This window comes from Mastomys coucha, unplaced genomic scaffold (genome assembly GCF_008632895.1).
Source record: "Mastomys coucha isolate ucsf_1 unplaced genomic scaffold, UCSF_Mcou_1 pScaffold20, whole genome shotgun sequence".
Lineage (NCBI taxonomy): Eukaryota > Metazoa > Chordata > Mammalia > Rodentia > Muridae > Mastomys > Mastomys coucha.
The window spans coordinates 132,099,634-132,122,504 of NW_022196903.1; the positions used below are offsets into that span (position 1 = coordinate 132,099,634).

Consider the following 22,871-nt stretch of genomic DNA (forward strand, 5'->3'; position numbering starts at 1 on the left):
AATTGTTTATTATGATTAGGTACGGGCCTTGAATTCCTGATCTCTCCAATACTTTTAACATGAAGGATTGTTGTATTTTGTCAAATGCTTTCTCAGCATCTAAGGAGATTATCATGTGATTATTTTCTTTGAGTTTGTTTATATAGTGGATTATGTTAATGGATTTTCATATATTAAACCAACCTTGCATCCCTGGAACAAAGCCTCGATCATGGTGAATGATGGTTTTAATGTGTTCTTGGATTTGGTTTGCAAGAATTTTATTGATTATTTTTGCTTTGATATTCATAAGGAGACTGGTCTGAAATTCTCTTTTTTGGTTGGGTCCTTGTGTTATTTAGGTATCAGAGTAATTGTGGCTTCATAGAACTAGTTAGGTAGTGTTCCTTTTGTTTCTATTTTATGGAATAGTTTGAGGAAAATTGGTATCAGGTCTTTTTTGAAGATGTGGTAGAATTCTGCACTAAATCCATCTGGCCCCAGGGCTTTTTTTTGGTTGGGAGGTTTTTAATGACTTCTTCTATTTCCTTGTGTGATATGGGAGTGTTTAGATAGTTTACCTGGTTTTTATTTAACATTGGTATGTGGCATCTGTCTAAAAAAAACCATCCATTTCATCTAGATTTTCTAGTTTTATTGAGTATAGACTTTTATAGTAAGAACTGATGATTCTTTGAATTTCTTCCATTTCTGTTGTTATGTTTCCCTTTTCATTTCTGATTTTGGTAATTTGGATACTGCCTTTGGGCCCTTTAGTTAGATTGGCTAGGGGTTTATCTATCTTGTTGATTCTCAGGCTGAATGGCCCAAGTGAGGACACCTTAGTCTCACTTGGGAGAGAGAAGTGGTCAGGGAGGGAGGGAGGACCTGAGAGGGAAAGTAGATGGGAGGGGTGGAGTGGGAGGAGGAGGGGAACCTGATCTAGGATTGGGTGAGGGAAAGGATTGAAGCCTGAAGACCAGCAGAAAGAATGGAAACAGGCAACCTCAGGAAATAGGAGGTTGGGGGGACCCTCCAGAATGCACCAGAGACTTGGGAGGTAAGAGACTCTGAAGAATCAAAGGGAGGGAACTTAGATGAAATGCCCAACAGTAGGGAGAGGGAACTTATAGAGCCTACCTCCAGCAGGAAGAAGGGGCATCAAGTGAGGGAGGGGGTTGCCATCCTACAGTCACATCTCTGACCTATAATTGTTCCTGTCTGAAAGAATTCCAGGGATGGAAATGCAATGGAGCCTGAGAAAAAGAAGGTCCAGTGACAGGCCCAAGTGGGATCCAGCTCAAGGGGAGGTCCCAATGCCTCACACTATTACTGAGGCTATGGAGCACTCATAAAAAGGGACCTATCATGACTGCCCTCTGAAAGACCCAACAAGCAGCTGAAAGAATCAGATGCAGATATTTGCACCCAGCCAATGGACAGAAGCAGCTGACCCCTGTTGTAGGATTAGGGAAAGGCTGAAAGAAGCTGAGGAGAAGGGCGATCCTATAGGAGGACCAGAAGTCTCAATTAATCTGAACCCCAGAGATTTCTTAAACATTGGACCACCAAACAGACAGCATACACCAGCTGATATGAGGTCCCCAACACACATACAGCAGAGGACTTTCCAGTCTGTATTCATTCAGAGATAATGCACCTAACCCTCAAGAGACTGGAGGCTCTAGGGAGTTTAAAGGTCAGGTGCTGTGGGGGTTGGGAGTATCCACTTGGAGGTGGGGGAGGTTGGGGAGGAGGTGTGGGATGTGAAACAGTTGGATGGTGGATTGGGGAGGCGGGGAATGGAATATGGAGTGTAAAAAATAAATTAATTTATAAAATAAAAAAGAAAGAAAGGAAGGAAAGAAGGAAGGAAGAAAAGCAAAGTCACTATTGATCCTGTAAACAGTAGTTCTGTCTTCTTGTTGCCTGAAGCCTTTGCCAGAGAACCCTGGCAACACTGAGCGGTGTTGCTTGATGTCTTGAATAAGAAGAGTCATCTGCAGAACCTTCTATGATGGCCCTTCAGCATTTTCTCTTCTTAAAACAGCAGGGTCTTTTCTCAAACTCCTGTGTGACTGACTCACCTGTATTCCATTCTTTGCTTTCAATCCGAGGTCAAGGTGACATGAGCCTTGATTGATATGCAACTGTTATGCTCATAGCTCATTGTTAGCTCTGTAAGAGCCACAAACTCTTAAAAGCCACTCTTTGTGGTGTAGTTTGTACATGATGAGATGCACTGAGTTTAAGTGTTTGAATCACCAAGTGTGATAAATATAAATCTCCGTGTACCAAATACCTTCATCTGCACCATTCTGGAAAGTTTTTATGCTCTGCTATGGGTCAGAATACTCATGTCCCCAAAATCTATGTTGAAACTCAGCTCCCACTGTGGTGGTATTAAGAAGCCAAGGCTTTGGGAAGTGATTAAATCAGAATGGAGTTGGTGTCTTTGTAAAAGAGGTGGGAGATGGCTGCCTTGAGACTGAAGGAGGCTCTGTCTTACAGGCAGTGCCCAGCCCCCATTGGCATCAGCTCTGCCTGGCATCAGGGCTTCTGACTTGCCAGTCTCCAGAATCATAAAGCCCAGGTACCTCTAACTCCACACACCTACGGTGTTTTATCATAAGAACAGACATATATATATATATATATATATATATATATATAATGTATATATTATTCTCAGCCATTTGCCACCCCCTTTCTAGTAAAAACAGCCACTTTCTCATTTCTATTATTGTAAATTAGGTTTCTTTTTTGTTTAAAAAAATCTTTCATGTAAATGAAGCCATATGCTTTTGTGCTTGGTCTTCTTTTGTTTAGCATAATAATGAGTCTGGATCGTGCCATCATGTGATCAGTAGCTTATTGCTTTTTCTTAGGATATAGTCAGTAGAATGTTGTATGAATATACCATAATTAGTTTTTCCATTCCTCTGCTCATGGGTTGTTCTTGGATATCTTTCTTTGTGGCCATTCTCACTTCTCAGGTTAATATCTAGAAATAGTCTTGCTGGGATATAAATTTGTTTATATTTATGAGAAACTTTGAGACAGTTTTCCCAGCTGCATGGGACTCAATAAGATATTCAATATTCTCTGCCATGTTGTGTTTAATTGTGACTGTCTTTGTACTTTTTCCCTGTTTATTGCATATAAAGTTTCAGACAGTATGCACAATTCAAAAGAGTAGAGTTAATTATGAACTCTGAGAAAAGTGTTTCTCTCAAGGAACTGACCATAACAAGCAGGAAATATAGAGGAGAATAAAACAGGTGTACATGGATAGAGAATAACCATCCCTCTGCATGTTTTATCTGCCACAATAACACACACACACATGCACACATATGGACACACACAAACACACACACATACACACATATGCACACACACAAACTATTTCTCATAATCTTGTCTGATAAGACCAGACCAGACAGAATCAATTAGAATATTCTTAAATTCTGAGAGTGGACTTGTTCTACAACTTGGAACCAAACTCCCTACTTAGTTTTACAGTCTTAAAGCAAGATCAACAGTCTTAGCTTTGTACCCTCTGACTCCCGAAGGTGGCGAGGCAGTCTGTTAACGCTCACCTTGGTCTGTCTCTTTGCAGGCACCTGTTTGGGGGATTAAATCAAGTGATGGATTTTGGTTTTCATATATCTGGTGACAAATGACATGAAATGCTTTTTAATGCGCATTGTAGCCAGGCGTATCTTTTCTTTTGGGAAGTGTCTGTTCAAATGTTTTGCCACTTTTCTGTTTAAGTGATATACTTTTGTTTATTAATAATTGTCATATGCTTTATTTTGCATGCCCTTTCTTTGTCAAATGTACTGAACGTGTTTTCTGTGGCTGCTCACATGAGGTCTTCTGATGAGCACACTGAAAAGCCTAATTATCACTATTTATGATGTTTTGTAGGTTTAAGTATGAAGAACTCTGTGTAGCACTTTTGCCTGTACAACATTATGAAGTCAATTTGTGGGTTTTTAAAGAAGTTTTATAAGTATTATGGTATATTTGTGTTTAATTTCTCTATGTGGTGTGAGGTATTTGCTTTTCATATGGCCATTCAGTCTGTACCATTTCTCCACTTTGTCCAGACTTCTCCTTTCTCCATTAAACTGTTTCAGTGTTGGGGATTTGTTGAAAATCAATTGTCCGAATGCTTGTGGTTCAATGTCTGGACTCTGGTGTGCTCCTTTGACCCTTTCACCCACCCTCATGCTCTTTCATGTTCTCTTGACTGGCTTCAGTTTGTTCTGCCCTGCTCTTGTGGGATGCTTTTTCCTTATTGTGGGTCTTATAAGCAAAACTGAATATCAGTGTTCATACATTAAACAGGAACAACAATGACGACAATAACAGCAACGATGACAACAACCAACCAAACAAAAAAAATCACCAGCCTTTATGTGGCTGTTGGCAAAATTAAGCACTCTAATGCACATTTTAAAAGTATATTGTAGATTGAGGTCATGGCTCAATGGTAGAACATCTACCTAGCATGCACAAGACCCTGGGTTTAATCCTCAGTACTGCCAATAAGTACATTATAATTTTATAGCATCATCTGCACATTTAGAATGTTGCTTGTACTCACCTTGCACTTTGCTGCTCTCAAGCCTAAAGACTTGTTTTCATGCTTGTTTATTGAAATCTCCACGTGGACCTTTTCAGATAATGGGGTGGAAGCTGGTGAGAATCCTGCTGACGCATCTGAAAGGGCGTCTGCTACCCATTTTCCTCCATTTGCAGGAGGTCGTGGCTAGCACCCTTGGGAAGCCTTTCTCCAGTTCACCAGCGGTGTTCAAAATGTCCGGAGTACCAGACATCCAATGCTTTGTCTTTCTGGATGTTTCTGGCACCATCTTTCTTCCTGGGGTTTTCTCTTCTTTGTTACAACAGCTGTGCTTTGCAGGATGATCTTTGTTCTCTCCACCCTCAGATCAATAACACTTTAAACTGTTTTAACATTTACCACATGACTATTTGTCTTCAAATTTGGATGGAGTTTCTCTGAGAGATTTTTCCTTAGGGTTAAAATGATGATAAGGAGAATGGTTGGAGATTGGAACCCTTCTTTTTACTCAAAGACAAGCTAAGCAATAACCCTTCTCCTCTTCAGTCATCTTAAGTGCACCAGGCATGCAAGAAGAAGGGAGAAGCTGTGCTTGCTCAGCAATGGACCCCCAAAGCTATAGTATGAACCCCCTTTAGCTTTAAATTTACCATCAAACCAAGTTATCTTGCATTCACTAAAGGGTTGGCTGAATTAAATCTATTACAAGCAAATGCTCATACTATACTAAAGACAGCAACAGATCTATGTGTAGCCTTTCTGCTATATGCACACATAAAAATCATATTTACCAGATGGCCAATAATTATTAGGGCATTAAAGCACAAACTCTTTATGTATTGATTAACTAGCTGATAGTTTGAACACACTTCAATGAGGTCACTAGAAGACTCAGATGGTCTTTGTAAAAATGTACTCTTGCCTTTCCATTGGCTTTCTGAAGATAAGAGTTAAGAATTCATCTACACCCTTCTTTGTAATCTTGTCTTCAGGATTTGCATTGTTTTCCTTGGTGTAAATGAAGAGCTCTTTAAGTCCTTGCAATAGTAAACAACGTTCTCAAGGGAATTCAAAATGGTGGCATTTCCTCTCAAGCTCCGCTCCATTGCAGTCAGGGTTCCGGCGCTACCCCAGAGAGGGAGAGCTGCCTGAACAATGTTTTAAAGTGTAATGAAAAGTTTAACCGAACAGTCTTTCCAGGTGTTTTATCAGTCACACCTCTGAAGAAACCATCTTCAGGACTGACTAACTTCCTCTTCGGACAGCAAACTGCTTTTTAATTCCTTTTATTTTTTTGAAAGGGATATAACATAGACGTGTCTACTAAATCTTAAAAGTCAAAACTAGCATGGGTCCTGGTGAGAAAGTCTTAGTACTTGGAGGCTGAGGCAGAAGTGGTCACAAATTTGTGTCCAGTCTCGTGTGTACAGCAAGTTCCAGACAGGGCTAAATAGCAAAATCCTCTCTAAAACAACAAACAAAACAAAGGCACACAGACAAAAATCTGAAAATTAAGTGGTGCATGCTAAAAAAGGAGGAGGAAGATGAGGAAAATGAAAAAGAAATAAAAAAAGAAGAAAAATGTAAAAGAAAGGAAGGAAGGAAGGAAGGAAAGGAGAAAGAAAGGAAGAAAGAAAGAAAGAAAGAAAGAAAGAAAGAAAGAAAGAAAGAAAGCAAAGAAAGACTGATTGATTCCCAGAGCAATGTGGGGCACAGGTGTAAACTGGTGAAGTCCTTAAGTGTAATCCTGCAGATGGGAACCTATCACCCTTAGATCTCCTCAGGGAAGCCCCCAGCTAGTGCTTGGCCTTGCCTGTTACTGTGGGTTGTGTGCAATAGCTTTGATGTTGCACGAATGACCCTGCCTCCTTGCAACACTTTCCTAAGTCACTGTGAAACCCACACAACGTTAATTGCCTAACAGACTCAGAATTTCTCTGGTTTTACTTTGCAGTCTGAAGGTAGTTACAACCATAGAGCGCCCCCTCGCCCGCCCGCTCCCCCTCAGTCCCTCCCCCCAGTGTTTAAGTCTTCTTAACACATTTTCCTTTTAGGATTTGCAAAACACTAAGGTCTTTTGTTTCCAGCGACAGACATAAAAGTTAGTAACCTCTTTCTTGCTCTCCTTCTCCCAAGCCCGAACAGAACTGCCAAGATCCTTAGCAGAGAGAAAGACCCTGACCAGCTGCAGGCTAGTCTCACCCCTTCTGCAGAGTAGGTGGTGGCTGCAGTGGGCCATAGGTGATTCAGAGGCGGGGTTTAGCAAACTCAGGAGGCGGGGCTTGGCGAGCTCAAGAGGCCGGGTAATTAACAGATTAGCCTGAAAGAGGGCGGTGCCAGCGCGGGTCCTCTTGGTGAAAAGTCCCAGAGGTGTGCGGCTTGCAGCTCTTCTCCCTGGATTCAGGTGGGTGCTGCGCGGGGCCATGGTGCTGCTCCCAGGCTAGGAGAGGGTGGTGGGTGCAAGGGGCCGGGGGGGGGGGGTGCTGTGCCTGTTTGAAAAGCCTTTGTTTCCTTTAGCTGCTTAAATGTCCCTCCCGCTTTTTTGTGGCCTGCTCTAAAAGAGAATTGTGCTTTTCTGTTCCTGCATTACATTTTCCTTTCTCAAACTCCAAGAAGAAACTTGGGAGCACGTGTCTTTTCATGTTTAAGAGATGGTTTTCTTACTTCTTATTTTCAAGCCCAAGTAGCATTCTCTTTGAAAGGGTCTCTTGATCTTGAGGGGAGAAAAAAAAATACATACAAGTTGTAGCAAGATGAGAAGCCACTATGGTTTCAGCAACTTCTGTCCATTCGTAGGGAGTACAGCCCTACAGCGTCCCAGGTGACTTGGACATGTAGGCCTTTCAACTTGTTGAAAAGCGGTTTGCTTTTCTAGATTCTCCTTTGGTAGGCAAGAGAACTCTCTAGAAGTCTTTACAATAATTCTTTTGGTGTCATATGACTTAAAGACTTAGAGCACGCTCTGGTGGGACTGGAGCCAGATGACCATAGAGCTGAGGGGGGCAGCCTTTGGGAGCCGTCCTCCCCTGTGTGCACTGTAGTCTGCCTGACTGAGGCTGTAGGGAAGGTGCCTGGGAATCTGACCATCCGTGTATTTCTCTTCTTCCTCTGTTGCAGCCCTCTTTTCTGTCCTCCCAACAAATGTGCTTGCTGTTTTTAGTTGGCTCAAAATTGAAGAGTCATGGCCTCGTGGCTGTGTGCCCAGACTTTCCAAGTTTCACAATACTGATGCAGAGAGGGCAAACAGTTTTGAGAAGAAAAGAACTTTGCCTTTCTTGGCTGAGGGCCCATGAGGAGAAAGAGGAGTGTTTCTCAACTGGAGATAGCACCGGGGCAAAATATGTCAAAGGGAGTTCCAGGGGACGCTTCCAGGAGATGAGATAACAGCACCCCACAATCCCTAGCGTGGAGAGTAGAGTTGAGGAACTGCAGGTGGAGGACTGGGCTCCAGCCTGGAGCCTCTCCAGTCTCCACTGTACTGCCTGGCCTTATTCATACCCTACTCAGGCTTCCTTTCTTAAAAGTAGAGGAACATTGTTTCTGTGTTGGAGTCTTTGATCCCAAGCTGTTTCCAGTCAATTGGCTGGCATCCCTTTGCTCTCTCCCGACAGGAATCCTGGGTAGGTAAAGAGAACCTTGTGTGGTGGTGGCAGTCCCTGGAGAGGGCCTAGGGCTTAGAGGGTGGACTAACAGGCCAGGAGGCACTTTGGAAAGCAGAACCCCACTGTTTTAGGCTCTGGGGCGGGGCAGGGGGCAAGGTTTAGTGATCAGTATCCTAAGACTTGACACTTGGCAGCTCTTGTTATCTTCAGCGGCGAGGTGATGGCAAACTGTGCATGCGGCAGTAAGTAGTACCCTCTACTTCTGCATCTCCTATAGGCCTCAAGTTCTCTTCGCCCCACAGTGACAGGTGGGCAGCTCTAGGGTTGAGGGGAAGAGGCCTCAGCCTTGACGTGGTTAGGGTTCTAGCTTCTGGGCTTGGAGCTAGGAGTCTAGACATTTAGCAGCTCCTGACAAGTCTTTCTGAGTTCGGCGTCCGTGTTTCTGCCTTTGGCTCTTGTTGTCTCTGCCACCCCTGTTTCGTATCGTTTCTGCCCCAGTTGCCCCTAGTACCCTTCCACTGTCCTTCCATGGCTACTGTCCCGCGGCCTTGGGACTCAGTCTTCTTTGGCTTATCAGGCAGGCCGCTGTGCTAATGATGAACAGCCCATGCAGTCAAGAAACTGGGTGTGATGATGTAGGCTTGTAACCCTGGGCCTTGAGAGGCTGGGGTAGGTGTGTAGTGAGTTTGAGGCTAATCTGGGCTACATTGTGAGACTCTGTCTCAAAAAAAATCACACACACACACACAATATGTATATATTATATATATATGTATATATACATACATGCATATACATATACACAATAAAAGTTTACTCAAGGGAAGGATTTGATCCTGTCATACCAGGAAGCAGCACGGAAGCGCCTCTATATTGGCTTAGGAAGTAATCCAGAAAGGGAATGTTGGCACAGATCACAGCAGGCATTCATAAACAAAGGGAAGGGCTGTGTTCATACCCACTGTGGCGCAGCCCCTCATGTAAATGAGAATCTTTGTTTGCACCAAACACAGCATTCCACATGCAAAGCTAGGACCGTTCACCAGCTAAGCTCCCATTGGGCTCCCCTCTCATCTGTGAACAGGTTTTGAGGTTTGCAGAATTCACCCAGCTTATGATGACTAAGCATCTGGTGCAGCCATGGCTGGGACAAGGCCTTCAGTAGCCAGAGATGTGCATTGGTAACAAGCAGTGGCACTGTGCTGCTTACTTGAGGTGTCCAAGAAGGACTCGGATGCTGGCATGACAGAATTCCATCTGGGTGATTGACTGACGGTCCTGTGCTGCAGACAGCCTGGGAAGTCTACAGCTGCCAGTAGGGATTCAAATCACCCTGCCCACCAACACATTTGCTAACATACAAGAAAACACATACCAGAAGGAATGCTTACAATAGGGACTTACTAAATTAGGAATGATGTTAATAGTCTTTATCAGTGTTTTATATGCTTAACACCTTAATAGCCCTCAAGGGAGAGGAGGGTCACTCACTTGTCTTACAGGGAGGTCTGGTATAACAAGCCTTTGGAAAACCCTTACCTGGTTACAACAGTGCCACAGGAGGAGCAACTTTATCAAACACTCACCCAGCACTGGCGATTATTAAAGTTCTTCATAGTCACTTAGTGCATAAAAAAATTCCTCTGAGGTAGGATTGTCCAGTATCATTTTTTTAGGGTGTGGTGGTACACACTGTAATCTGAACTTCAGAAGTTGAGGCTGGAGGACAGGAGGACAGGACCATCAGGAGCTACATGGGAAAACTTGTTTTACAGGTATGGTAGCTCAGTTAATTTGTACCTAGTGAGTGGTCTGTTGAAATCTGCCTGGACTCCAGAGTCTGTGTGAACTCTGGAGTTCACACAGTGTATCCCTGTGTTCTTTCAGGGCACAGCCAACTCCACACCATGGAACTCGGCATGATGCTAGTCAAGATATGGATAGTAGAAGGGATGGATGATTACAGGAAAATTCATCCTTGTAATTATGTGTCTCATGTAATTTATGATCAAATACCCCAACTCCCCAATTTTTTATCTGTCTATCTATTATGCAATTTATGATTAAATACCCTGATTCCCCAATTTTCTTATCTATCATCTATCTATCTATCTATCTGTCTGTCTGTCTGTCTGTCTGTCTGTCTGTCTGTCTATCTATCTATCTATCTATCCATCCATCCATCCACCCACCCACCCACCCACCCACCCACCCATCCACCCATCCATCCCTCCCTCCCTCCATCCATCTATCCATCCATCTATCTATCCATCTATCTACCTTCCTACCTACCTACCTACCTATCCTGGACACTTCCCTAACAGCAAGCTTTCAGTGAGTTTGTTTTCGTCATTACAGAGCCTTGCTGGTTATTATTCTGGTTTCAATTAGGCACGGCAGGCTCAGGACAAAGAGAAAAGATCCAGAATTGTCCTCCCTTCCTTGATGTGGTCAGTCCTGCCTAGTTGTCAGTGTTCTTACCCCTGGGAAATGGGAGATGTCTGAGAGAGGAGGCACATGAGCCCATGGTGTAGACAGTATAGGGACTTGGTGCTGGCTGGCCTCCCAGAATCCTAGGCCTGAGGAGTTAGCCCTCCTCCCTGGCAACCAGGCAACCCCACAGTGTCAGCTTCATGCCTACAGTTTGCAGATGCACAAACCCCTCAATGCCCCTTCTTTCCAGCTGCTGACAACTCTGCATTTCACCACTAACTCTTCTGGAAGGTTCTTGACTTTTCTCTCCTTCTCTACCACTGATTTCTATCATGCTGACGAAAACCAACCACCACCACCAAAACCTTTCTGAACTTTTTGTTCCAGCGGTAATAAAGTTTTGTTCTGGGAACAATCACAGAGGCTTTTATTTTGAAGGTTATTAAATAGCAGAATTTTCTACTTGATAAACTTCCTGAGTTTTTTTTTTTTTTAAAGTCCTTGTTGCATTTCTTCAGATCTCTGTTCAGAGGCAAGGCCTATAGGGATTCTTTATTAAGCTAATTAACTTTACAAGAGCTCTGAAGGATAGGGCATTTTACCATGACTTTTATTCCCCCAATACCAGAGCAATAGCAGATATATTAAAACCTACTGAAACTATTATCTTGCACTGAGATAACACACGATGCTTTCAAGAGCATGAACTCATAGAAGTGGATCAACTCACTGTCATACATAGAATTTAAAAACAATCCAGAGCACAGTGAACCTTTTTATTGCATGAATTTCATCCAAGTGTAGATAAAAACATAAAAAACTTGCATCTGTGTTGAACATGTACAGAAGGTTTTCCCGTCACTAATTTCTGAACAGTTCTGTATAGCTATTTGTGTGATGTGTACATGGCACCCGGTATTACAAATGATGACGAGATATATCCTAATGGCGTCCTGGTATTATAAATGAAGACGAGATATATCCTAATGGCATCCTGGTATTACAAATGATGATGAGATATATCCTAATGGCGTCCTGGTATTACAAATGATGACGAGATATATCCTAATGGTGTCCTGTTGCTGTGATGAGACACTCAGACCAAAAACTGATTGGGGAGGAATGGGTTTATTTCACTTACATTTTTGGATCACAACCTATAAGTGAGGGATGTCCAGGTGGAAACGGAAGTAGAAGCCGGAAAGCCACACCTCTCTCTATGTTCGTGTCTGCATCTGTGTCTCTGCCTTTGCATCTCTGTCTGTCTCTCTGTGTCTCTGTCTCTGATTCTCTCTCTCTGTGTCTCTGTCTCTGATTCTCTCTCTCTCTCTCTCTCTCTCTCTCTCTCATTTTTCTTATTCAGTCCAGATCTACCTGCTTAAGGATGGTGCTGCCCATAGTGAGTGGACCCTCATAGATGTGGTCAAGGCCAGTCTGGTTGTGGCAATCTTTCAGTGGAGATTCCCTCTTCCTAGTGATTTTAGATTTTGTCAGGTCCAAATTTTTTTTTCCCAAGACAGGGTTTCTCTGTGTAGCCCTGGCTGTCCTGGAACTCACTCTGTAGACCAGGCTGGCCTCGAACTCAGAAATCTGCCTGCCTCTGCCTCCTAAGTGCTGGGATTAAAGGTATGCACCACCAACCCTGGAACTTAAATGGGAGGTGTGCTTAGACAATACCATAGAAGAGACTTGAGCGTCTGTAGGAGATGGTGCCTTTCTTCCTTCACCTGGGTTGCTGTGACCATGATGATGAAGCTATCATGCAGTTTATTGAGCCAGGTTTTGTCATATGACCCTGTAGTTTCAGTACTTGGGAGGGAGACAGAGAGTTCGTAGTTATTCTCTGTATCTAGTGAATTAGAGGCCTATGATATCTGAAAACCATGCCCTCAAGTGAACAAGTAAATAAAGAATAAAGTAAAAAAGTATTCTTAAACTCCCAACAGTTGTGATCACAGGAGTGAACCTTGTGTGAGGATGGAATCAGATCCCTTGTAAACATCCCAGGATGTGTGTGCACTTCAAGAACAATGAAGTTAGAGCTGTGATGTCAGGATGCCACGTGAACACTGACTTACCTGGGCTGGTCCTGTCTCCCCTTCTTGTTTCCAGTCATTGGAAGACTGGGACCAACATTGAAAGCATGGCTGATCTCAAGCAGCTCATGGACAATGAGGTGTTGATGGCCTTTGCCTCCTATGCAACCATCATTCTTACCAAGATGATGTTCCTGAGCTCTGCGACTGCATTCCAGAGGATAACCAACAAGGTATGGCTTCAGAGGTGATATTTCCTCACTTTTAAGGGTTAAAATCCTGGAAAACAGCCTTGTCAACTTATATTCTGATCTCTCTCTCTCTCTCTCTCTCTCTCTCTCTCTCTCTCTCTCTCTCATCTATCTATCTATCTATCTATCTATCTATCTATCTATCTATCTATCTATCTATCTATCTATCTATCTAGGCTCTATTTATCTATCTCTATCATCTATCTATCTATCTATCTATCATCTATTTATCTATCATTTACCTATTAAAGCTCATTCAGTATCAGGGTGTGCTGTGCTATGCTGTGAACAGAGTCTGGAGTAGACTGGCCCAGGGTTTCCCATGACATGAGACTGTTTTGCTTGCCGAATGGCACCACTAATAATGACATTGTTATCAATCTCAGGGAAATAAAGCCTAATCTTGAGAGAAACTGAGAGGGGACAAGTAGCTGCTGAAGCCAATGTGGTCCTCTGTCATTGTGGACCTCTGCTACAGAGTATCACAGAAGGGGGGGAGCTTAGATAACAGATGTGTATTCTCATGGCTATGCTGAGTGGCAAGCCCAAGATCAATATCCCAGATCTGATGTCTAGTGAGCGACAGATTACTGATATGCATGGGCTGCCCTCTCCTCGTGCCCATAGTAGTTGAAAGAAAAAGAGGGAGGCAGAGGGTTGGTCCTGCTTCTTTCTATAAAGGCATCGATCCCAGTCACGAGGGAACCCAGTCACGAGGGAACCCAGTCACAAGGGAACCATAGACGTAGCATGATGTAAGGGCTGCTCCTTCAGACATCATCACACTGGGAGATAGGTTCAGCTTGTGCATTTTGTGAAGACAGAAATATCGGTCAATAGCTGTAACCCACTCAGCACTGCCGACTAATGAAGGGTGGGGCTGAGGTGAAAACTCACCTTGGGAACCAGGAGGTAGCTCAGTGGTAGGGTGTTTGCCTGGAGTGCCCAAGGCCCTGACTTCAATTTCTAGATATACGCCCTCCCCGATTTAGATCAGTTTATCCCCAAACTTTGGGTATTTTTCATTGTATTTTGTTTATTTCTTTATTTAAAATTCGTATCTTGGCCATTCAGTGCAGTCCATCCAGTGGGGTCACTAGAGGGTGCCATGAGGAACAAGACCAACAGATCTGACCTCAGGAGTTGACTCTGTATCATGTCTCTCCTCAGCAGTTCTCTTTAACATCTCTATTTGTAATAAATACTTATATATTAAGAAAAATATTATAATATTTATGAGATTTTTCAAGCTAAAATCAAAACTACTTTTATAGTTTGTGTTTTTCTTTTCTATAAATTATTAAACAGTAAAGCCTACTTAAGTATATCTTAAATGCATATTTTCAAGTTTCAGGGGATGGGGGAAACAATTTCAAACAGCATAGTAATTATAGGAAGAAATTCATGAACAGATGCTCCCAAACGTGGTGACCTGGTTGCTCGCTGGAATGCATTTCTTCTACTTCTGTGTTACTGTGTTAGTCAACATGAGGGTTTATACATTGTGAGGGGACAGGGCATTTCCACGTGTCCGTGACGTCAGAATATTCTCTCTACCCCTCACTAATTCCTGCTGCTTGGCTTTCCTGACAGCCTTGGGCAGCAAAGGCATTACTTGGTGAGAACAGAGTACCTGGAATATTGATACACCTGAAGGAAGGTGTGTCCACAAGATGCCAGGGTACTCTGCTGATAGTCTGTTGGGACTGAGGAGTACATCTCTTTTGGTTTTACTTCCTTGTTAACTATTTTTATAATTATTTATTTTATCATTATGTATGTGTGTGTGTGTGTGTGTGTGTGTGTGTGTGTGAGAGAGACAGAGAGAGAGACAGACACAGAGACAGACACAGAGAGACACAGAGAGACAGAGAGACAGAGAGAGAGGCAGAGAGAGAGTTCATATGTGCGTGTGTGTGCAAGTGATCTTTTGGGAATCAGTTCTTTCCTTCCGCTGTGAGTTCTGGAGCGTACCCTCAGGTGGTCAGGCTTGTGCAGTAAGCTCTTTTTCCCACAGAGCCTTCTCACTGCTCCCCTTTCAGGATTTTTATATTTAGCCTTTGCTAAAGATTTTATTTGTGCTGCTTTGTAAAAGTTTTCATGTTGATGAAGATTCAGGTTTAAATAACTGCACTTCTTCCCCCTTCCTTCTCTTGTGTCTGATTTATTGATCTCTAGTTTCTTTTCATAAGGGTCAACCAGGATGCATGTGTTTCTTTTATTAAAATTCAAATTACTGGGCCTGGTGATATTGCCCAGTCAGTAAAATGCTTGCTGCCCAAGCATGATGACCTGAGTTCTATCTTCAGTATCCACATTAGAAATGCCAGATATGGTGGAATGACATCATAGTCTCACCAATGGGGAGATGGAGACTGAAGGATTCCCAAGGATCAATGGCAGACAGGCCAGCCCACTCCGGGAAGCTCTGGGCTACTAAGAGGATTTGTCTTTTAGGTTAACAGTATTTTCCAAATGAAATGAAACGTGAATATCCAAGGCCTCTGCATGTACATGCACCCATGTGTGTTTGCGTCTGTGCTCACATATGCACCTATACAAACACGTGTACACATTTACACATGCCCAAATATATGCTAGGAAATAGGTGAACACCCCTACTGCTTCGTCATATTTCACAATATTTGTAGTTAGGGTGCTCTTTTGGGTTTGTTTATGTCGTTACTTTGATGCTAGTTGAGCATAGGGCCTTGAGTTTTCTCATCAAGCTATCCCCAGCACAAGCGAGTGGTTGTTATCATTGTTTGTTGTTCTGCTCTTTGGATTTGGAATAGGTTTTTGCCAACCCAGAAGACTGTGCGAGCTTCGGCAAGGGAGAGAACGCCAAGAAATTTGTTCGGACTGACGAGAAGGTGGAACGCGTGCGCAGGTAAACCCGTGTCTCTGGAAATCCCTCACTCAAGAATCCTGGCCGTGGAGTCCAGCCAGGATCTCAGGTTCTCAGAGAAGCAAGGTGGGGGATTCGGTCATTCTCTGTAGTAAATGTGACAACTACAGCAAGCTAGGCTCACAGAGTTCTCTACATGGTGTTACAGTTGCTCCTGTCACTCATTTTGTGATAATTCTAGACTTTCTTGGGGGTCAGCGGCTGTGCTCTCTTTACAGTATGCTGGAGGCAGAGTACGGGCGGTACATTCTAGCAGCTGTGTTATTTTTCTCTCAAATTCATATGGTCAGTTCACATAAAAGGTCAAGATTTTTGTAGAAGAGTTAAAATATGAAAGCTGAAACTTTTCAGAGAAATAGGAAGATTTTTCTCCCTTCGTCCTTTTATCTATCCATTTATATCTATCTATCTATCTATCTATCTATCTATCTATCTATCTATCTATCTATCTATCTATCTATCTATCTGCTAAATATATCTATCTGTCTGTCCATCCATCATCTATCTATCTATCTATCTATCTATCTATCTATCTATCTATCTATCTATCTATCTATCTATCTATCTATCTACCTATCTGATATATCTAGCTACCTATCTACCCATCTATCATCTATCTATCTATCCATCTATCATCTATCTCTATTCCTTTGTCTCTGAATGTCATTTGTAGCCTTTACATTTAATATGTTGGAAACCCAATGGACACAAATGAAAGATAAAGCAGACCCTGCCCTCACAGCTCAGCAGTACCATTAATACACTCATTTCCAAAGTCCCTGAGGCTGTAAGTCTGAAAGTCTGTTCTTCATCTTTGTCATCGAATCATGTAGTGTGCCTAGTTTTTATACAGATATTCAGTGTGAAATTTAAGTAATAGTTGCCCCCTTTCTATAACAGGTGGCATATCAGAGCTACATGCTGTCTTCCCATTACCATTTTCTAGTTATCCGTTGAGCCTGTGATGTTACAGAGCTCTAAAGCATCAGGGTCATATTACAGGCACTAAGCAGTCCTGTGATGGAGACTGAAAAAAAGTAAGTGTAACAGGCACTTGAAGAGATCTCCTCAATTTGCAATGAAATAGAAATGGAGAGCAAAGAGTTTTCCTGTGAATGGGATGTCAGATGCACTTTCTAGACCATGTGAGCATCATCCCTTCTTGCTTCTCTGGGAAAGTCTAAAAGCCTCTCAGGACACCTACAGCTTCTCTCAAACCATGGGGTATATGATTTCCAGATGTTCCCTGGCCTGTGACCATACGCTTATGCATGCTTCCAAAGTTTGCATCTAACAAGATGTTGGATGTAAAATCAACTCATCCCTCAATTCCTCCAACAAATCCATTGAAACACCATTGGCAGAAATGGAATAGAGTCTGTCAAGGCAAGCGGGGGTTTTCACTGTGTACCACAGACATTTATCAAGCCAGAATATTTTTCTCTGAAGAGGAAGTGAGTGCTTGATACTTAAAACACTCATTTGTGGCTCTGCAGGTTTCGTGCTGGGTAGTCAGTCCTCTTAAGCAAGGCAGACCTCAAAAGAGGCTGTGCCAAGCATCTGCATCGGAAATAGCTTCAGGACAGAAGAAGCAATGTGAAAACCTCAAATTGTGTCAAGTGTTAGGATGAGAGAGGCCTCGGGAGGCATCAAACCATTTGAAACCATTTGAGCAGCTTTATCTGCTCTTTCCCAGTTTCTCATGGTTGATGCTAATCATGACTTTCTACTCATAGCATTGGCTAGGACTAGAAAACACTAACAGCGTCACCGTGGCATTATTAGCAAGATGGAGAGGAACATTCAAGCCTTCTACACAAAAGCTTTAAAAACTGTTTTGTTTTGAGAGGTCAGATTCTCTTTACTACTTATCCTGTCTGCCATCCTTACCCTCCTGTGGGTACTTCTAGAGGAGAAATCTATAATCTAGTCTGATGTTCTTCTTTTCAGACTACAAGTAAGTGTTCCTGACGTTTAATGCCTTAGCTCTGGGTGCCTAGAGGAGGTATAAGGCCAGTGTGCAGCGCGCCCCCTGGTGGCCAGAATCTGAACTTCCAGTGTAGCAATAGGCAACCTTCTACAGAAGGGCCAAGGATCCTGTTTTCAGCCACATCTTTCTGAATTTTTGAGAATTAAATAAAATACCACTACCACACTTGTAAAATAATTTTTAAAAGAACATTTCAGAATCTCCTTTTTCTATTTTTAAGGTAGACTTTCCTCCTCATTCTTTCAACATTCAACTTAAAACCTGTTGCTATTTCCACAGTCAAATGGCAAGGCCTGAGTGTGGCTACCCATGAAATGGAAGCTATCCTCCAAGGTATTCAGAAAATTAATATATGTCCATATAGGGCAATTAGCTCTGAGCTTAAAGTAGTATGTGTGGACATGTCAAGAAATGTAACTCCATGTCAGTTACCTGAGTTCCAGACAGACACACACCAGTGGTAATTGGACAAGACTAGATGTTGACTTATCTACTTAGTCCTATTTCTCCTTATTCTGAGAGGAATTCAAGACCACAGTATTACAAGATAAATGAGACCTGAAAGGTAATCAAGATGGCTAGAAAATAAAATGAGTTATTCTAAGGAACTTGGGTTTGGTTTTAAGGAAGCCCAAGGACTCTAGGAGAGCACCCTTCCCTCAGAGTGCTCTGTGGACGCTGAGTGACCGGAGTGAGAATTCTGTCGAGAGCTGAGGGTTAGAGGCTCAACTAGATGATGCCCTCTGGGGCCCCAATTAATGAACAAAGCAGCCGCTGGAAGGTTCTCATCTTGGCCCTACCTTCCTTGGGATATGATCAAAGATCTTCAAAGAAGATATGAGATCAACATACGTGTAGTAATCAGACAATACATGAGGAGTGGTCTGTGCCTGTGATGGGTTGTGGGATACAGGAGCATGTCCCTATGGCCTTTAGAAAAATTTCATGAAGGAGGAAATGATGAGAAATTAGATTAATTAGAGAAAGTGCCTTGTGAGAATTTAACTATGCCACTGTATGCTTAGACCCAGATGCCTGTCTGAGCAGAGGCCATCAGAGAAACAGGATGCTTCCCACGCATCATACTTGCTCACACCTTGATAATTCATTTAAAACAATCAGGGCAACTATAGTCCGGGTCAGGAGGATGCTGAAAACCATGAGAGTCTTAACTGAGAGTGTGGCCTTCAGAGTGTGTGGGAAGGTCTACCATAGCACGGAGTACCACTCATAAGGGCCGTGGGGAATCATACTAGGCAGAAAGTGGTCATCCCTTGGAAGAAGTGCATCATCGATCTGGCAGGAGGGCCCAGGAACTGCCTATAAATGGAGCTGACATAATGAACCCAGCAGGTTGGGCAGACTGTCGAAACAGAAGAGCTAGGGCAAGAGTAGTGTAATAACAGCATATTGCCAGGGCCCTGCTGTGTGCATGGTGCCTGGGTGGGGCTCCCCTGCAGCCTGGAAGGTGGTGGAACCCAGGACTTTCTGGATAGCAGCAGGAATTATCTGTGGAGACTTCAGGGAGAGAAGGATGGAGGATTAAATTGGAGAGAGAAGAGTTAGGGACCCATAATTCCCCACTCTATTTCTTTCTCTCTATCCCTAATTTCCTCACAGTGAGCCTGACTCTGCATTAGTATTACATTGCTTATTACCTACTGACTGTAGACTCAGACAAGGTGTTGTAATATTGTATTGCTTGGTAGCCACTGACTGTAGACTCAAAACGAGGTGCTGTAATATTATATTGCTTAGTACCCACTGACTGTAGACTCAGAACAAGGTGCTGTAATATTGCATTGCTTAGTACCCACTGACTGTGGGCTCAGAATGAGGTGCTGTAATTAGCTGCAGGGCTTTCCTTTTGTAGCCTCTTTCCTGACTTTAAATCTTTCTCTCCTATTAAAATATTGGGAAGGAAAACCCTGACATGCTCCAAAATGGAGGTAAAGGGCTGGGCAGATGGCTGACTCAGCAAACAGCTTGTCCTGCAAGCACCAGGGGTAGAGTTCATTCTCCAGAAATGGAATAAGAAGAGCTGGGAGGGGTGGTGCAAGCTCATGGCCCCAGTTTTAGGGAGGCAGACACGGCCAGATCCCTGGGGCTCACTGGCCAGTCAGCTTAACCGACTCTGTGAGTTCCAGTCTAACAAGACACCTTGTCTTAAATAAAAAATGTGTAAATTGATGGTCTCTGAAGAGCGACAGCAGAAGTTTTCCATTGATCTCCTTATGTACCAGCATTTACTGGGCATTCATGAGCAGCGTTTAAGGAGGACCAAAGCAGAAATCACCCTCCATTCTCTTGGCTTGTTTCATGAGAGAAGTGGGGTGCTTGTGTCTAGGTCTTCCCCAGGTCTCTGTTGCCTTCCTTATATCCTTATGTTGTCATGGTTTTTGTCTTGAGCTCTTAGGAAAGGCAGGAAGAGAGGGAAAGGCGATATCACCCAGAGGTCACGGAGCATTTATGTCAAAACAGGGCAGTCACATGACAAACAAACCTTTCCATTCTGAGATGTATAGCAATAGTTGTTGACTCTACCAAATTCTAGGCTAGGCTGTAAACCCATCACTCATTGTGTGCGTAATAAAGGATACTGATTTTTATAATTAGTCACTTAAAACTTTTCAGGTCAACAGTGGAAGTACCGTTCATAACACTCCAAGACAGAAAAGCCTATGGTGCCACGAGCCAGAGGGAAATTCTGACTGAAATAGGTGTTCTCTTTTCTTCTAATGATGGTGCTCAGATAGACTTTAAGGAATTAGATTCTTCCATTTCTTTTTCTCCTCTCTCTCTCTCTCTCTCTCTCTCTCTCTCTCTCTCTCTCTCTCTCTCTCTCTCTCATTTCTTCTGTGGTTTAAATAGAATATAGAATGTCTGACATCTCACCCGTATCTAGTAGGATAGTTCTGTGTTTTATCTGGATATGAAAGAACATATCTAGATGCTTGATGCTGGTTTGTATAAAGAAATTTCTACACAACCACTCTGAAGTGAAGAAGGAGTTTTGATACAGATCATAAAAGAAAGAATATTCTTTCTTTGGGAAGAAAAAATTTCATCACAAGAAACTTGAATTGCCAAACTGATATTTGTACTTACAAAAATGATGTGTATTTTTCGGGATAGATGCTATTTAGATATTCTGGAAACAACAAACTGTCTTTTCAAGATAAAAAAAAAAACAAAACGAATTGAAATGCTCTGAATAGAAACCATGTTAGTAAGGAATCGAGGGAGCTGTGAAGACAGTCCGGTTCTTCCTTCGAAATGGAAAGATCCACAGCTCTGCTGGGTGTGGGGCTCAAACCTGAGATCAAAGCACTTAGAGGCAGCGAAGGGGGGCTGTGAGTTTGAGGAAAGTCTGGGAATATAGCAAGTTTCAAGCCACTCTTAGCTAACCTTGACTCTGACCCAATCCAACCTAACCCAGACATTTATTAGGACTGTATTTTGTCTTGGAAGAGGGGGAAGGAACCATGCATTTCCACTGATTTTGAAACTCATGATGTCATCTTCTCTCACAGAGCCCACCTGAACGATATTGAAAACATTGTTCCCTTTCTTGGTATTGGCCTCCTGTACTCCCTGAGTGGACCAGATCTCTCTACAGCCCTCATGCACTTCAGAATCTTTGTCGGTGCTCGGATCTACCATACCATTGCCTACTTGACCCCCCTTCCGCAGCCAAACAGGGGCTTGGCCTTTTTTGTGGGCTATGGAGTTACTTTGTCAATGGCTTACAGGCTGCTAAGGAGCAGACTGTACCTGTAAAGAGAATGGTGCTCTTTACCATCTGATTGAATTTTTTAATAAAACAATTCTATATTTCCAGTGCATTCAAATACTTTCTAAGGTTTTATGTATGAAAGGAGCAGAGAAATTAGGAATCGGGGAAAATTCAGTTTAAAGACTGCATCAGTAGGCTCTATCTAGTCTATTGTATTTGGATTAGAAATTTAATATAATCAGCCTTAACTGTGTTGTCTAATTCCTAAAGTACTTTGTTATGAGTCTTGATTTTGTCATAATTTCTTACATTTGTCTACATTTTCTATTGTGAATCTATAAAATAGTGCTCACACTTATGTGAAGCCTAGGTTTCATTATAGCTGAAGTATGCACATGAATTAAAAACATTATAAATTAATTTGTTTTTCTCTTTTATTAATGTATATAAATGTGTGTCTTTGTGTGCATGGAGTGTGTGTGCTTGCAGGTATCCATAGAAGCCCCTGTACCTGAAGTTGTTGGGAACTGAACTCAGTACTCCAGAAGAGCAATATGTGCTCTTACTTGTTGAGCCAGCTGTCCAGCCCACCTTTGGTTTTAATTTTACTATTTTTTGACAACAACAATAACAACAACAACAACAACAACACAATCTATGGAAAGGTGGAACAACTGACTGAATAGCAAACCTCTCCACATCCTTCATGTTGATTCCCTGATTTCTAACATTTTGTCTTCTATGGTTTGGCCATTCCTCAGATTGTATTTTTGGACCATGGGAATGTAGGTTGCAGACACCAGGCTATTTTTTCCTAACCTAGATGTTTCTTCAATGAAGTAGTATGCAATATTTAATATCCATTTGTAGATAGTAGGAAAAGGGGATATTAAATTTTATATCTTTTGAGATCTGAAAACTATATATAAATGCAGAACCCACTTAAAGAAAGATAAAGTGCTGAATATTACCTATTTCAGGTTCAAAATTTAAGTAATAGTGGCATGTCAGCTCAGAATAGTTTCTACCTAAAATTTCAATCCACAGTAGAAACTGTATGTAAAAGTAACATTTATTCTCAATATGTAATTGTTGTCCTGGAGTATCACTGCTAATTAAGCTCACTTTTTCTAATTCTTTCTGTATTCTGGCTAGCTGTTTCAACTCAGCCTTTCTCAGTCAAATTCCTCTCCAAGGTGACTGATTCAACCTGGCTTCCCTCAGCTTCTCATTAAATTGATTTGCTTGGCCTCAAACTAACTCTGGCAATTTATTCTAAGCTGGCTCCTTCTTATTCTCTGCCTTCAGCAGCCATGCTGGCCTGAACTCACCTACATGAACT

At 42.5% G+C, this 22,871-nt stretch overlaps 1 protein-coding gene across 2 annotated transcripts; it reads left to right on the forward strand.

Moving 5' to 3' along the window:
• The first annotated feature begins 6,826 nt into the window (after window positions 1-6,826).
• Window positions 6,827-21,638, forward strand: Mgst1 (microsomal glutathione S-transferase 1). Of its 2 annotated transcripts, none has more exons than XM_031383710.1 (4): window positions 6,827-6,977; window positions 12,721-12,877; window positions 15,691-15,785; window positions 21,327-21,638. In XM_031383710.1, exons 2-4 carry the CDS (start codon window positions 12,752-12,754, stop codon window positions 21,571-21,573), a joined length of 468 nt encoding a protein of 155 aa, XP_031239570.1. In that variant the 5' UTR covers window positions 6,827-6,977; window positions 12,721-12,751; the 3' UTR covers window positions 21,574-21,638. The 2 variants fall into 2 exon arrangements, with proteins under 2 accessions (XP_031239570.1, XP_031239571.1); XM_031383711.1 differs by lacking the exon at window positions 6,827-6,977 and adding an exon at window positions 9,735-9,950.
• The last annotated feature ends 1,233 nt before the right edge of the window (window positions 21,639-22,871 follow it).